The sequence below is a fragment of the Apostichopus japonicus genome, chromosome 11 (genome assembly GCF_037975245.1).
Source record: "Apostichopus japonicus isolate 1M-3 chromosome 11, ASM3797524v1, whole genome shotgun sequence".
NCBI classification, from domain to species: Eukaryota; Metazoa; Echinodermata; class Holothuroidea; order Aspidochirotida; family Stichopodidae; genus Apostichopus; species Apostichopus japonicus.
In genome coordinates this window covers 6778997-6794718 of record NC_092571.1, presented here as the reverse complement: position 1 = coordinate 6794718, position 15722 = coordinate 6778997, and the positions used below count along the sequence as shown (strand labels likewise).

The 15722-nt window shown below is 38.0% G+C and overlaps 1 protein-coding gene across 1 annotated transcript; it reads left to right on the top strand.

Moving 5' to 3' along the window:
• The first annotated feature begins 5192 nt into the window (after window positions 1-5192).
• On the top strand, window positions 5193-13279 carry LOC139976376 (uncharacterized). Its single transcript, XM_071985081.1, has 5 exons — window positions 5193-5507; window positions 6699-6770; window positions 9673-9825; window positions 11505-11657; window positions 12033-13279. The coding sequence occupies exons 1-5, from the start codon at window positions 5426-5428 to the stop codon at window positions 13277-13279; spliced, it is 1707 nt and encodes a 568-aa protein (XP_071841182.1). The 5' UTR covers window positions 5193-5425.
• The last annotated feature ends 2443 nt before the right edge of the window (window positions 13280-15722 follow it).

Genomic DNA, 15722 nt, shown 5'->3' with positions numbered 1-15722 from the left:
ACGAGGTTTCCATTGTATTCTGAATGTTGCAGAAACAACTCTTACTGCAACGAAGTTCAGTAACAACTATACACCTCAATTAATACTTCAGTTTACTTGACTTAACTGACAAATTTAGAGTGGACTTGTGACAGATAATGAACGCCCTATTTTTATTTCAATAGAGAGATATTTCATCAAGAGCATAATTACAGTCATATAAAGCACTCAATCCTATTATTTTATGAACATGAAAAAGACGTTCTGTTGGTCATGGGCATCGGAAATAAGTCCCCGACGATAATTTTATGATATAAGAAAGATAACAAAATATTGACTTTGAAATTATGTGACCAGTATTCAGGGAAAAGTTTTTACAATTTCCGAAAAGAGAAGCATGCTATGGGGAAACGTACTACACTTGACCAATTTAAACTAAAAGTTTTGAATATTCGCACGTAAATTGCAAGAGGTAGTAGACACATGTGTCGAAGTGTTAACTTCAAAATGAAAGAAAAGTTTGTAACTGAGCATATCGTCGTCGTAAAAGTAATTAGTGGAAGGCGTTGAGGCATTAAATGTTTCCGGTTTTCTCGAACGATCACAGTTTGATACAAAATGTTTCTATACGTGGGCGATAATTTGCATGACAAAAACACATCAATTACATACAAACCCTTTCCGGTTGTTGTGTTACATTCCTAGTACATAAAGCTGCATTGATATTCCCTAAAACAAAATGGCATTTCGTGTGTTGGTTGTAGCAATGCGACATCATAAATTACATAATATCCATGACATGAGAGATCGCAAACACGTATCCTTCTATAGGGGAGGGGTGTATGTATTATTTTCTTTCTATGGTTGAAATATTTAGTTTTAATTAAACCACGAAATAGATAGAACTCATGCCGGCGTCTTGCTATTAATTATCTGAAAAACATGACATTATCATAATCAAGCGTTGAAAAACGAACTAGAACGTTACTCATGAAATCCGTATTGTTAACTAAACTATGATGACAATGATGTCATCCGTTGTGCGCTATATACACTCTTTTTTGAGTTATAAGTTACAAGTGTGCATGAGCGAGTCCCAAAGGAACTTGATCAATGTTTCAAGCTCGTCTAGCCTGCTTGCATGAGCACGTAAGATCATAACATGATGAGAGATGTTACGTTTATGGTGCACTGGAGTACAATTAGCCCGGGTATAAGTGCAGTGGCTAAGTCTTAGAACCCGACGTGTGAAACTTGCTAAAATGTTGATACCGAAACCTAACTGATTCACTTTCTGGCTAAGCTTTATGTATTCATTGATATTTTAGCTTCTATTTTCAGCATATCGTAGATAGATATATTATTAAATTTAGTTGAATTCGCCCGGCCGAATATAATTATATTATTTCTGACGTAACCACTGTGGTTCGAAATTGTGATAAACAATTTTGATATCTACAATGAATTATAGTTCCTTATGCTCGAAACTTCAGGTGCATCATCACTTGTCAAGGTGGTCAGATTCCAACTAACCGTAGCATGTTAGAAATATTAACACTGCGATTGATATTATATACTTATGTTTTATAAGTTCTTAGCTAAGCTACATAGAATGAGTTATTTACACATGTCGTTTTTCGTTGTTTTTGTCTATCAGTGCATTGCTTCATAAGTAACATCTTCGAAGTTATCATGATCCTTACTGCAGCCTATCCACGGTTGATCGCTTTTCACAATACGTGTTGAATAACCAACTTCATTTAGAGTGGACTGCATACTAGATGATCTTGGTCTAACATAACGTACTGTGATACAAGCTACAGCTAATAACACAAACGTAGACAACAAGATAATGTTGATTATAATTAGAAGAATAATATGCACAGGTATGCCTTTGTGCAATCCTTTGCTTTGTTGCATTTCAAGATGTTTTGAGGTCATAAAATGGCTTCGTTTGTCATGTGATTCATCTCTAGTGGAATATTCATTTGACACATGTGTCGAGGTGTGTAAGGTTGAATCGATTCCCACACTCACGCTGATGGGATACCCATAAGAAGCCCTAAGCACTGTCCCGTTATTGCAAACTACTGACGCCAAACACCACACGGAGATTTCTGTGTGTAAATGTCCTTCTTCTATTTGTATGTCAAGAAGTATGCTAGAGCCATTTCTAGTATCCATAGAAACTGTGATACCTGGTTTTTGGTAAATCTGAGATATGTTCCACTCGAGCGAGGCTAGTGGAATATTAGATTTACACACGAGAGATGTAAATTGAGAGGTCACCACTCTAGTTAAGACAGACACATTGAAGTTGTCCCTTACATATAACCTCCCTGAGAAACACGAACTACGGTAACCACTGGAAGACCAAGTATCACATCGAAATTCCATCCCTTCCAAGGAAGTGTTAACTGTCAGGGACAAAGTTTGAACCAGAAAAGAAGAATTTGATAAATCATTAGCTTCTAACCAGATCCCTGCTTGATATTCCATATTAGTTGAGACGTTCATGCTCACCGGTGGGTTTCCATACTCACTTGAACATGTAAACGATACATTATCTCCTGCAAAAAATGAAGTTGTTTGAAAGTCATTGCATATTGGATACGACGGGGAAGGATCGTAATAGACGGATAACCGCAAGGTCCTTGAGAAGCTTAGAAGAGACAACTCTTTTAGTATCATCACTTCACATGTAAATGAGTCGCCGTTGAAATATCGTGGGGTTGATAACAATGTCAGTTCGTAGTTCAATTGTGAGCTACTTCCCATACTCTGAAATCTGTACTGACGTGGCTCCCTTAAATAACCATTTGATAAGACCACGATATTATTTTGAAGGATTTGGTAAGAAGCAATATCACTTGGTAATGATGAGTCAGATACAGAACACACAAGTGTAACATCCATGCCCTCTCTTAAACTGTAGCTTCCATTTTGGACATAAAAATCGACGTTTGTGCAAACAGTTCCCACCACGAGAAGTCTGGCAATCAGGACATACGTTATACCTCGCAAAGCCATTCCATTGACCACTGGCTGCATTTACCTGTATAGGCCTACCTGTTGTTTTCTGCGTGTTAGACTGGTGCAGTGAAGCGAATTGACTGCTAACGTATACTACCTGTTGAAACAACAGCCTGACTACATGCATGGAAGACTTGTTCAGGCTGTTGACGGACACGGCTATCTTTGATAGGAACACCCACCTATATAATTGATCGTCTTGTAAATGAAACATAATTCTATTTTATCTAAACAAATATCATATCATAAAAGCTACTCCTATAGCTACTAATAGTGAAATTACTAACCATATTCACATATACTTTCAGTTTCTAATCATTTGTCGACGGTGATTATATTCTCACTGATAAAGTGTTTGCTACGGACAAAAACTACTGCAGTCTTCTGGGTGAAGTGTCATTTCCCGTCGAAATGAAAGAAAATAAGTAAATACAGATTCAACAGGTTTATACCCCTATGTATGCAGATATACAGTATATATATATGTATACGGAGATGATGTATTTGATATTATTGAACACATTTGATGTCAATATAGATAGGTTAGTTGACAAATGCATCAAAGCTCTTAATTATATTCCTAATCTGACTGGTTCGATGATTCCGTTCTCTTAACATTGTACTTTAACTTCATGCTCTTCGGTGATATATTATCTATCATGCAATTACAAGAAATATATAAACAAAAATCATAATTTATACAATTTACAACGGATTGGAATATTATGACCTTGATAGTTTGCTACTCATCGGGGATGGGGTAGGTCGGTAGAAGGTATATGTATGCGTGGACGGTAGAGAGGGCGTATGCACGCACGATTTTCTATTCAAACCACTTTTTTCCAGGAAATCTAATCCGACAGCAATTACTCTTTAACAATTTCTTCAAGAAACCAAGTTAATGGTTGAGGTTAAGATTATTTAAAAAGAACTCTGTATCGATTTTTATCTCAGAAGCACAAACTTTTATCGATTATAGCATTTCCTTAAGTGGACCTATACTTTTGCAAATAAAGGGAACAAAACGAAAAATTAAAACCATCTAACACGAATCATTTAAGACATGTATCCGTTATGTGGGATGTATATCTTTTTTTAAGGCTATCAATACAAATTGATTTCTTAAGTGCTTAATAATGGATCCTAATGTAGTCTATAGTGGTTTCAATTGTAATATTGATACCAGTTTGTACTCTAGGCCTTGTTGACAACATCGGCGTTCAATAATTAACTTGATGAAATGGCTTATATTTTGACAGTGGCGTAGGAAGGTACTTTTGAGTGTGGGGGGGGGGCTGAAGACTGATGGCCGGCCTGGGGGAGGGGTTGTCCCTCTCCCCTTTGGATCTTTTTTCATTTCCAGGTGACCTCAGATGCAATTTGGTGCAATATAGCACACTTCAACACCTACTCCATTTTGTAAATAATTTTGCATTTTCATCTGGCCTTAGATGCATTTAGGTGCCCCAAATGAGATTTTTTCTCATTCAGAAATGAAAAAGGGGTTATCTGACTTGCGAAGCGGGGGGGGGGGGCGGAATGATACTTCCGCCCACCATATTTTTCACTGGGGGGGGGGCTGGCGCCCCCAGCCCCCCGGTTCCTACGCCCTTGTATTTTGAACAATGTTACTTCCTCTAACTGCAATGTCACTGATATGAAATGTTATCTGTTACCTTTCTCATTTAAATAACATGGACTTATATTCTTTAAAACGAAAGTTATCAAAATCCAGGATAAGTTTAATAAGACCAAGATTTGAATTGAGCAATGGTGCTTACTGCAAAATGTCAATGTTGTCGATGCCGATGACGTAATGATGACGAAAGTGATGATAATAATTGCTTTTTTAATTACGCTCGTCCAAAAGATACGTGATACTGATATATATGCAATTTATTTGATGTCAACTTATTCTGACAGTCAATTTCTTCTGATTGAATCGTAAACTTAATTGGTTGACATCTTTATGACCTAACCTATACACTCGAGGCTATTGATTGACTTCCCCGAAACTTGGAAGGGATGGTCAAAACTAATAAAAAATAATATAAAATAATAAAATAATCATAATAATAAACAAAAGCAAAGTATTCATGTCGTGCAGCCATTCGATATTGCTACGTATGAGAAGATAGCTAGTCAAGGTTAGTGGAAACAATACCATATAATGGCAGAGAACTTGACAACGGCTAGGATCAATAAACATTAAAGGTTACTACTTAAGGTCGATTTAATTTCACAGAACTTTTAGTTCGGAGAAAAAAATACAAAGAACACAGAAAAACTGATGGTGACCAAGAAATTAATTTCATCCTTCTGAGACGAAAAGAGGTACCGGTATTCAGACAGTGTACGTTGTAAGTTCATCGAGTAAAGATAGTTTCATATACAGAAGGGGATATCGTACCTAATGTTCCGTACCGTTGACACTATGGCAAGACTGACAAAGACATATTCTCTGATACTGTGTTTGCTATTCGCGAGATATACCGGTACGTATGGGCCTTTTACTCTTCATATATGTCTACTGCGTTTGTAAACCTGTAATGTTACGATGGGCAATCTCAGTCTTCATCCAGCAAACATGATCAGTTGTACTCATAAATAAAATTCATATATATATATATAAGTTTTAATATAGGAACCGAGTCATATATACTATAGAACCTGCAGAACACTATGGGAGATAAGGTAATGGGGACTCAATTAATTTAAAATATGCGTTCGTCGCTCTTTAAAGATATGTAATTTTAAAATAATTTGCTAAAAAAAAGAAAGGCGCTGGACAATCCATAATTGATTATGGCGTGCATAATATATAATTTACGCCTCATTAATGGCCTCCGCATTGAAGGCATACCAGCATTATTTTGTGCTCTTTTATCCCGTGAGGTTTGACCACTGTTTACTATGGTCTGTCTTATATAACACTTAGCTTGTACTGGTTGTACGACTATTTAACAGTTGTCCTTGTATTTTCATAACAAAAGTCAATTTTAGCTTCAGTCAACCACTGAACTCTGACCTCTTAGTAAGTATAAGCCCAATCACGGGGCACCTCTCGACTAATTTAAAAAATGTCAGCACTTTAATTTATTCGTTTGGTCTTTGACCTCAGATGCTATGACACCTTCATATTTTGATAACAGTTGTCTTCAACATTCCTATTACATCTGTGAAGGCTGCAAGTGAATTATATGTTCCCCTTTGAGTTACAGCAAGGCACTTTCTTGTGCTTAATTTGATCTTTGACCTTTACTTTTGCAATATGGCAGACACAAGTTCCCATCATATGCCTATCTGTTCCCAAGTTTGAAAATTGAACCAGGCTAACTTAGGAAGGATTGTTGACCCAAAACTGGACAATAGTTATACATTTGACCTTTGATTCTGTGACCTTTGACTTTATTTACCATATGGAAATCTGTGGAAGTAACATATGTGACGTTGGGCTGTTTGTCAGCAAACCTGTGGAATTAACATATGTGACGTTGGGCCGTTAGTCTGTCGATTGTTAGCAATTTGATCACTATGACATATTATTAAAAAAAAATAAAAAAAATAAAAAAAAAACTTATCGTATTCAGTAAGATCCGAAACATTCAGTAATCCGAAACATTCAGTAAGAAGTGATGTATAAATGCTGTGTACTTCCTAAAAGGCTGTTTTTTTTATATTTGTAGTTTCATCAGATGGTGGATCATCGTTACGAAAGGTGAAACTGTTCCGCTGCTCCCACATACAACGCAATGCAGGTTAGAATTAAAAATATGTTAAACGCTTAACATAATTTAAAGGCACACGGTAATACAACGCACACGATGAGCAGTTATGGGAATATAGTTTGTCGTCCCCCTCCTCCACCCCCCCCCCCCACCCCCGCAGAGAAACTCCGATCGGACATTATTTTATCACGAAAATATGTCTTGACACGGTATATCAAACTTTATTTCCCACGTCACAGTTATTTAGGTTCCCTCACTCAGCGGAATATTTGTCAGTCCGGAATACTTGATAAATTGGCAAACCGTCTGGTCCAACCACAGAACTCACGCTTAGAAAAATCCTGGGATTTTCGAGCAGTGGACGGTAATCCTGTGTTATTATTATGGACAAAACTTCGAAGAATATGTGGTCCGGTCGGATATTAGTGCCTTAGCGAATATTGTCCGACTGGAGACTTACCACAGGGAACAAATACACTGTTCCACCGGTAGTCCCGAGGTACAATTGCTCCGGTTTTAAGGTAGCAAACGCCCATTAAAAGCCCCATTGACTTACACACTAAATCCCAAAAGTAATGTGGTCTCTAAGTCTAGATAGAAGTTTTCACTAGCTAAACGCTCCCCATCACCGGATAGCTGACAAGTTGGCCTTTCATGGCATCATCAATTTTCCGTATCATCATTACCATGTAGATTTTTCTATCCGAGCCGGAAGTTTTCGTCACTTGTAAACAAACCTCTTAACTCAGTAGTAAACAATTTTCCTATGCTACTCCTGGGAGGCCTAAAGGGGTCTAAAATTGCCTCAATTGACCCAATTTTCTCACCAAATGTACTTCCATTCATGTTCTTCAACATGCAAGCCACAAAATAACTAGATCATGATTGATAACAGGAAAAAAAAGAAAAAAAAAAGGATGTTCTCCTGCTGCTTTTTGGTACTTTTCCTGAAGGAGAACAATCGAGCGGATGGATATAGACTCTAATAGGAGTATGCCACCTTAAGAGTTTGCTTAAAGCAACTTGTTGCGTTTGGTCAAATGAAGGTCAATTATTGCTAACTTAATGACTCTCTACTCCTACGTTCAGTTGCGTGAGAGCGATCGAAAAGAGAGGAAGGGTGAGGAAAGAGGGAGGGGAAGAAGAAGAAGAACCATTAAACAGTTTAGGATATTTTTTCTGTTTACCTGAGAATATCGACTACTTTATCTCTTACTTTGAATCTTTCCTAGAAATTACAATTCTTTTGTATGGAAATTTTCACTTACAATCATCTCAACATTTTCACGACTGTTTTCTCGAACAGTTAGATTTTTTCATGTAAAACCTTTCACTTATCATGACTTATGACCTTTTGATATCGAATTTCAATTAATTCCGCGAAATTGCGTCTTTTAGACTAAATTATCTCAAAACATCAACTTCTTTGAAATTTAAGATATGTGTTTTACTGCGTAATTGCGTAATGAAAGGACACAATCATACAACTGTCCCTGACACTCTTCCTCCTGTTGCTACTAATAAGACTTCAAACATTTCAACGGCCTTACACATGCGGAAGTCAAATGGCAAAAACGTTTACCTTGTCATCATTCTTCGAATTTTGAGTTGCATTCAAGTTATTCAATCATCAAAAGAACGAGAACATACGAAAAACAGAAAAAAAAGAAGGAAAAGCGGCTTAAATTTGTGTGTGTGCGTGCGTGTGTGTATATGAACACAAAAAGTGTGTCGCGAACACCCCATAGACATTCAAACTTGGTGGCCTGACCATGAAAACTCGGGCCTGCGTGATTGGTCAAGAATAGGTCAAGAAACCTAAAAATTGGTTTCTAGCCTACTTGTCGAAAAAAATCTATAACCTCACGATTTGTAGAGAATGATGATTCGAATTTTAAATAAGACAGATTTATGTGTTTAGTGTCGGGTCAAAGGTCCATTGAGGTTACAGGTCAAATTTGCCTAATGTGCGAAAATATGTGTCGCAAAGTCCTTCTACAATGTAAGTCCGATCAAGTTCACACAAGGTGGGTTGGTGGCTGAGCGTAAAAGCTCTTGCCTGCATGATTTATGACGTCATAGGTCAATGTAGGTCAGATGTCAAATTCGTCTAAATTGTGCGGAGGAGATTAGATCTGCAACTCCATGGATTGCTCTCATGTTTTTATTATGGTTTGTTGATACATACTTACATGACACGTTGGACATGATATTATTTATTATGTACTGATTCCTATACTCACCTGGCCTGTATGCCATCTTTTATTATCTGTCGATTTATACTTACTTGTTGTGTTTATCATGTCATCATTTTATGCTATGTTGGCTCGTACTGACCTGACGCGTTGTGATGTCACCATTTATGGTATTTTGATTGTTACTTAACTAACACGTTTTTCATAAAATTCTGTATTGCATGTCCGTCATATTTACCTAGTATCTTTTTCAATGCATGACCCATCATGGTGGTAAACAGGGCCTCTTGGCTGTAAGACGAGGGCAGTATTGTCGAATGTGACGAATCTGGTGGCATTGTGACAAATGCCGTGGGTGAATTGATAGTCGTTGCTGAATCTTTGTTGAAAGATGAAACAAGTGGCTTTTTAACTTACACATTTGCACCGGCTTTTAAAGCTATTACATTTCTATAAAACATAAATCTTCCTGAAAAATAGAGATTTTTTTTACCCTCTGCACAAACGAAACAAGAGGGCAGTCCATGGAGTTGAGATAATAATAACATGATGAACACAACATGTAAGTATGAATCAACATACATTGAATGATTACATGATAAACTCGCCAGGTAAGTATGAAACAGTATATAATGAATGATGACTTGACGAATACGTCATGTTCATAGTGATATGATAGCTTTGTTTAATGCTAGTTAATGATCTTTTAATCATAGCTGTTTTACCTTTCATCAAAGATCAAGCGGCATCCACGATGGTTATGAAGTCACAGTCTATAACGACTCCATCTGATTCTGATGACCAGTTATACACCACAATAACCTCCTCCACTGATAGCCTGAAACTCATGTCTACCAAATCGATAGACGATACAGAAACAAGTACTGCAGGTAAGTTTGACACAAACGAGCAATGTTACACTGATAAACACTCCCCGGTAAGTAATAAACTACAGAGAGGATGATACTTTCATAGTTCTTACTTGACAGAACCCATTGTAGGGGATCATCCATTATGATAGGGAGTGTGCAATATCGAAAGCAAAGCTAATGGAAACACTATTTCCTTCCTATTTGGTTATCCAACTTAATTCTAAGTAAAAGAAGGCGTATATAGGGGAGGGGGGTGTGGGAGGAGGGCTACCTATTTGTCTAATGAGTGGTGTTATACTGTCGAAATAAAAAATAAAATACTTTTACATTACTGTATCATTAGAGATTTTGGGTTACGATTTATAGGCTTGAACGAGCTGTCAGACTCGTTATAATGTAAAAGGACATCGTCTTCAACTCTGATATTTCCCAAACGATCTACTATTTTGCTTGAGCCTGCTTATAAGTTTGTGAATGTCGTTCTCTGTATCAGTGACGTGGGCAAGGGGGGGGGGGATCCCCCACTTCGGATCACCAGTCGGGGATTTTTTACATTCTGCCCGGAAAGAATAGGACCTCTACGATGGGTGTACTCTCCCACGCCCTTCTATACCTCACACAAAGTATTTATTAGCAAATCCTTGCGTTTAACTCTATAGATCTAATTTTCATTGTAAATATGCCTCAAAATGCACCATTTGACGTCTAAGCTCCCCCCCCCCCCCCCCTCAATTTTGAATTCATCATTATTTACCTTCCTTATATAGAGTAACTTATAAAAACCTAAATAAAAGTCAAAATGTGATGCCTCAGAATACACCAGTTGACTTCTTTAATCTTGTTTATTTTCCGGAGAGGACCCTAGACCCCTGCACATGGGGGCTGGTTTCACTGACACCACGGCAACACCACCTCCATTATAAACTACTCCATTCACATCTAGCCCTCCCATAAAGATTCCTGTCACTATCTAAATCAGTCGTGGAATTTGGGAGTTTTCTTTTATATAAGCACGATCTTGAGTTTAGAGCTACTGAAATATACCTAAATCTATGCCTCAGAATGCATCACTTGACATTCAAAACTTGATTTTTTTTTTGGGGGGGGGGGTTGGCCCCACAATCATTATTTGGACATAGGGACATAGGGGTCCACTACAATGACCCAAGTGCAGTCCCCTCCTTTATAAAATCTTTCATTCCACAAAAGTTCAGCCCAATACCTTAATGAGTCGGGGGTAATTGCTAGACCCCTGCACATGGGAGCTGGTTTCAATGAACCACGGCAACACCCACTCCATTATGAACTACTCCGTTCACATCTAGCCTTCCCATAAAGATTCATGTCACTACCTAATATCAGTCATGGAATTTGGGAGTTTTCTTTTATATAAGCACGATCTTGAGTTTAGAGCTACTTAAATATACCTAAATCTATGCCTCAGAATGCATCACTAGACATTCAAAAATTTTCATTTGTTTTTCTTTTTTTGGGGGGGGGGGGGGGCGGTTGGCCTCACAATCATTATTTGGACATGGGGACATAGGGGTCCACTACAATGACCCAAGTGCAGTCCTCTCCTTTATAAAATCTTTCATTCCACAAAAGTTCAGCCCAATACCTTAATGAGTCGGGGGTAATTGCTAATACCCCCTCACACACATATTTAATCATAGCTGTTTCACCTTTCATCAAAGATCAAGCGGCATCCACGATGGTTATGAAGTCACAGTCTATAACGACTCCATCTGATTCTGATGACCAGTTATACACCACAATAACCTCCTCCACTGATAGCCTGAAACTCATGTCTACCAACTCAATAGACGATACAGAAACAAGTACTGCAGGTAAGTTTGACACAAAAGAGCAATGGTACACTGATAAACACACCCCGGTAAGTAATAAACTACAGAGAGGATGATACTTTCATAGTTCCTACTTGACAGAACCCATTGTAGAGGATCATCCATTATGATAGGGAGTGTGCACTATCGAAAGAAAAGCTAAGGAAAACACTATTTGCTTCCTCTTTGGTTATCCAAACTTAATTCTATAGTGTAAATGAGGCCGAATATAGAGGGGGCGAGGCGGGCTACCTATTTGTCTAATGTGTGGTGTTATACTGTCGAAATATATGTTAACAGCCAGAGTGAACATTTGAGGATATCAATGTTACTATTATTGGCCATTTCAATGTGGTGTTTATCTCCTTTTCTCTGCAGGTTCAGCTGGCTGGCACGGCGTCCAACAGCCACGGTTTATCTTCACTTTGTTGCCATTAGAATGTTCTTCAAGCTCGGCAGTGGTAAAGGTCTTTATTGCATCATTGTCACAAAACACGGAAGCATCTGGCAACATTTCCTTTCCGTTACGCGATATTGAAGACATTCCATTCGTCACCGGTGAAAATGGCAGCCTTATTGATATACCGTTACATGTGCTGCCTAGTAGCATCCAAACATTAAGGAAAGAAAATTCCACGGCAATGATTTCAGCTGATCGTCCGGTGGCTGCTTACGTTCATTTGCGCTGCACAGAGCAGCAAAACAATAAAGCTACTACCTTTAAACTAATACCTTTAGATGGGTTAGGGACGGAGTACCGTGTCATATCGTACCGATACATGGGCAATCCAGTCACCGCTGTTACGGCTTACAACCGAACAACGGTAGTGAATATTATTCAGAGTGGTATCAGTCAGACGACTACACTAATGCCATACGAAACGATCCTCTGGGAAAGTGACAGCGATTTGAGTGGTGTTTACTTAGTAACAGATGAGCCAGTTTTTGTCGTCTCTGGGAATAAAGAAGACCATTTAGATGGCAGCACCATGGGTAAAGATATGTTTTACGAATGCATGCCTCCTTTAAATGATTGGGGAATGACATTTTCTGTCGCCCCGCTCTCAGATCGCGAGTCGGCATCAATTCTGAGAATAGTACCCTGGAACATGACTACCATCATTACATGGGGATATGGGGCTTCACAATGGACAGACGTCATTGACTCGGAGGACTTCAAAGAAATTCAACTTTTTCCTTTCCCAGATGGAGAGAACATTGAAATATCCTCAGATAAACCGGTACTTGTGATGCAATTTACTTCAGTCTATAAGGAAGGCCAGGGTACACTAACGCCTTCACTATCAATGGCAACAGTTACGCCCTCTGACAAAGTTATTGCGCGATATTTGGTTTTCCCTTTGTTTGCTATTGGAAGCGTTGCATCAGACATACTAGACTATCATATGACCGTGTGGCTGCCACCCGGTGCAAATACTGATTTCCTATTGGTTAATAATAATACACCGTCATGGAGCCAGATAGGAACTCTGGCTAATGGCGGAATGATTCTCCGAACATCCCTAAACGAAAGTACAAATACATTTCAAATCCACGGAACATTTCAAGTAAGGGCAGCAGTTTACGGTTGGCACCGTGTGAGTTCTTTTGCCTATTTACTCTAAATAGAAGTCTGCTTGGTCCAAGGAGATCAAAAGCATATATGATATCATCTTTAATATATTTAACTTAATTCTTTTTTAAGTGTTTAAGTTCTTATGATCTACATAACCCACATCCATATCCATATCCATATCCGTATATATGACAATTTCCGTTTTATTACTGATGGTTAATCTCTGCAACCTGTCAATAAACCTTCAACATCCTCAAGGACACACGACTGGTGGCGCCAGTCCACGACAACGATGTAGTCATATTACTAGGCTTTCTGAATGGAACATCAGCAAATGAACTGGTTAGGAGGTATTAATATCGAGAAACATTGCACCTAACTTATTCACGTCTGACAAGGGCGTAGGAACCGGGGTGCTGGGGGCGCCAGCCGCCCCCCCAGTGAAAAATATGGAGGGGCGAAAGTATCATTCCGCCCCCCCCCCCCCCACTTCGCAAGTCAGAAAACCCCTTTTTCATTTCCAAATGAGAAAAAAATCTCATTTGGAGCACCAAATTGCATCTAAGGCCAGGTGAAAATGCAAAATTATATACAAAATGGAGTGGGTGGGTTGAAGTGTGCTATAATGCACCAAATTGCATCTGAGGCCACCTGGAAATGCAAAAAAAAACCAAAGGGGAGGGGGACACCCCTCCCCTTAGACCCCTCCCCCAGGCCGGCCATCAGTCTTCAGCCCCCCACTCAAAAGTACCTTCCTACGCCACTGCTGTTTGTTGTCACTATCTTAATGCAGGGAGATCCAATCTTTAAGATTGTCACTATCTTAATGCTGAGATATTCAATCTTAAAGGATGTCACTATCTTAATGCTGAGAGATTCAATCTTAAAGGTTGTCACTATCTTAATGCTGAGAGATTCAATCTTAAAGGATGTCACTATCTTAATGCTGAGAGATTCAATCTTAAAGGTTGTTACTATCTTAATGCTGAGAGATTCAATCTTAAAGGATGGCACTGTCTTAATGCTGAGAGATTCAATCTTAAAGATTGTCACTATCTTAATGCTGAGATATTCAATCTTAAAGGTTGTCACTATCTTAATGCTGAGAGATTCAATCTTAAAGGATGTCACTATCTTAATGCTGAGAGATTCAATCTTAAAGGTTGTTACTATCTTAATGCTGAGAGATTCAATCTTAAAGGATGGCACTGTCTTAATGCTGAGAGATTCAATCTTAAAGATTGTCACTATCTTAATGCTGAGAGATTCAATCTTAAAGGATGTCACTATCTTAATGCTGAGAGATTCAATCTTAAAGGTTGTCACTATCTAAATGCTGAGAGGTTCAATCTTAAAGGTTGTCACTATCTTAATGCTGAGAGACTCAATCTTAAAGGTTGTTACTATCTTAATGCTGAGAGATTCAATCTTCAAGGATGTCACTATGTTAATGCTGAGAGATTCAATCTTAAAGGTTGTCACTATCTTAATGCTGAGAGATTTCATCTTATAGGTTGTCACTATCTTAATGCTGAAATATTCAATCTTAAAGGTTGTCACTATCTTAATGCTGAGATATTCAATCTTAAAGGGTTGTCACTATCTTAATGCTGAGAGATTCAATCTTAAAGGTTGTTACTATCTTAACGCTGAGAGATTCAATCTTCAAGGATGTCACTATTTTAATGCTGAGAGATTTCATCTTATAGGTTGTCACTATCTTAATGCTGAAAGATTCAATCTTAAAGGTTGTCACTATCTTAATGCTGAGATATTCAATCTTAAAGGGTTGTCTATCTTAATGCTGAGAGATTCAATCTTAAAGGTTGTTACTATCTTAACGCTGAGAGATTCAATCTTCAAGGATGTCACTATTTTAATGCTGAGAGATTCAATCTTAAAGGTTGTTACTATCTTAACGCTGAGAGATTCAATCTTAAAGGTTGTCACTATCTTAATGCTGAGAGATTTCATCTTATAGGTTGTCACTATCTTAATGCTGAAAGATTCAATCTTAAAGGTTGTCACTATCTTAATGCTGAGATATTCAATCTTAAAGGGTTGTCTATCTTAATGCTGAGAGATTCAATCTTAAAGGTTGTTACTATCTTAACGCTGAGAGATTCAATCTTCAAGGATGTCACTATTTTAATGCTGAGAGATTCAATCTTAAAGGTTGTCACTATCTTAATGCTGAGAGATTCAATCTTAAAGGCTGTCACTATATTAATGCTGAGAGATTCAATCTTAAAGGTTGTCACTATCTTAATGCTGAGAGATTCAATCTTAAAGGTTGTAAGTTTGTCACTATCTTAATGCTGAGAGATTCAATCTTAAAGGCTGTCACTATCTTAATGCTGAGAGATTCAATCTTCAAGGTTGTCACTATCTTAATGCTGAGAGATTCAATCTTAACGGTAATTGTCACTATGTTAATGCTGAGAGATTCAATCTTAAAGGTAATTGTCACTATCTTAATGCTGAGAGATTCA

Bases quoted from the DNA above. Each gene is read 5' to 3' on its own strand.
- LOC139976376 (XM_071985081.1), top strand. From the start codon at position 5,426: ATGTTCCGTACCGTTGACACTATGGCAAGACTGACAAAGACATATTCT. The intron at 6,771-9,672 runs GTTAGAATTAAA...CTTTCATCAAAG, and splicing joins CCACATACAACGCAATGCAG to ATCAAGCGGCATCCACGATG. The intron at 9,826-11,504 runs GTAAGTTTGACA...CTTTCATCAAAG, and splicing joins TACAGAAACAAGTACTGCAG to ATCAAGCGGCATCCACGATG.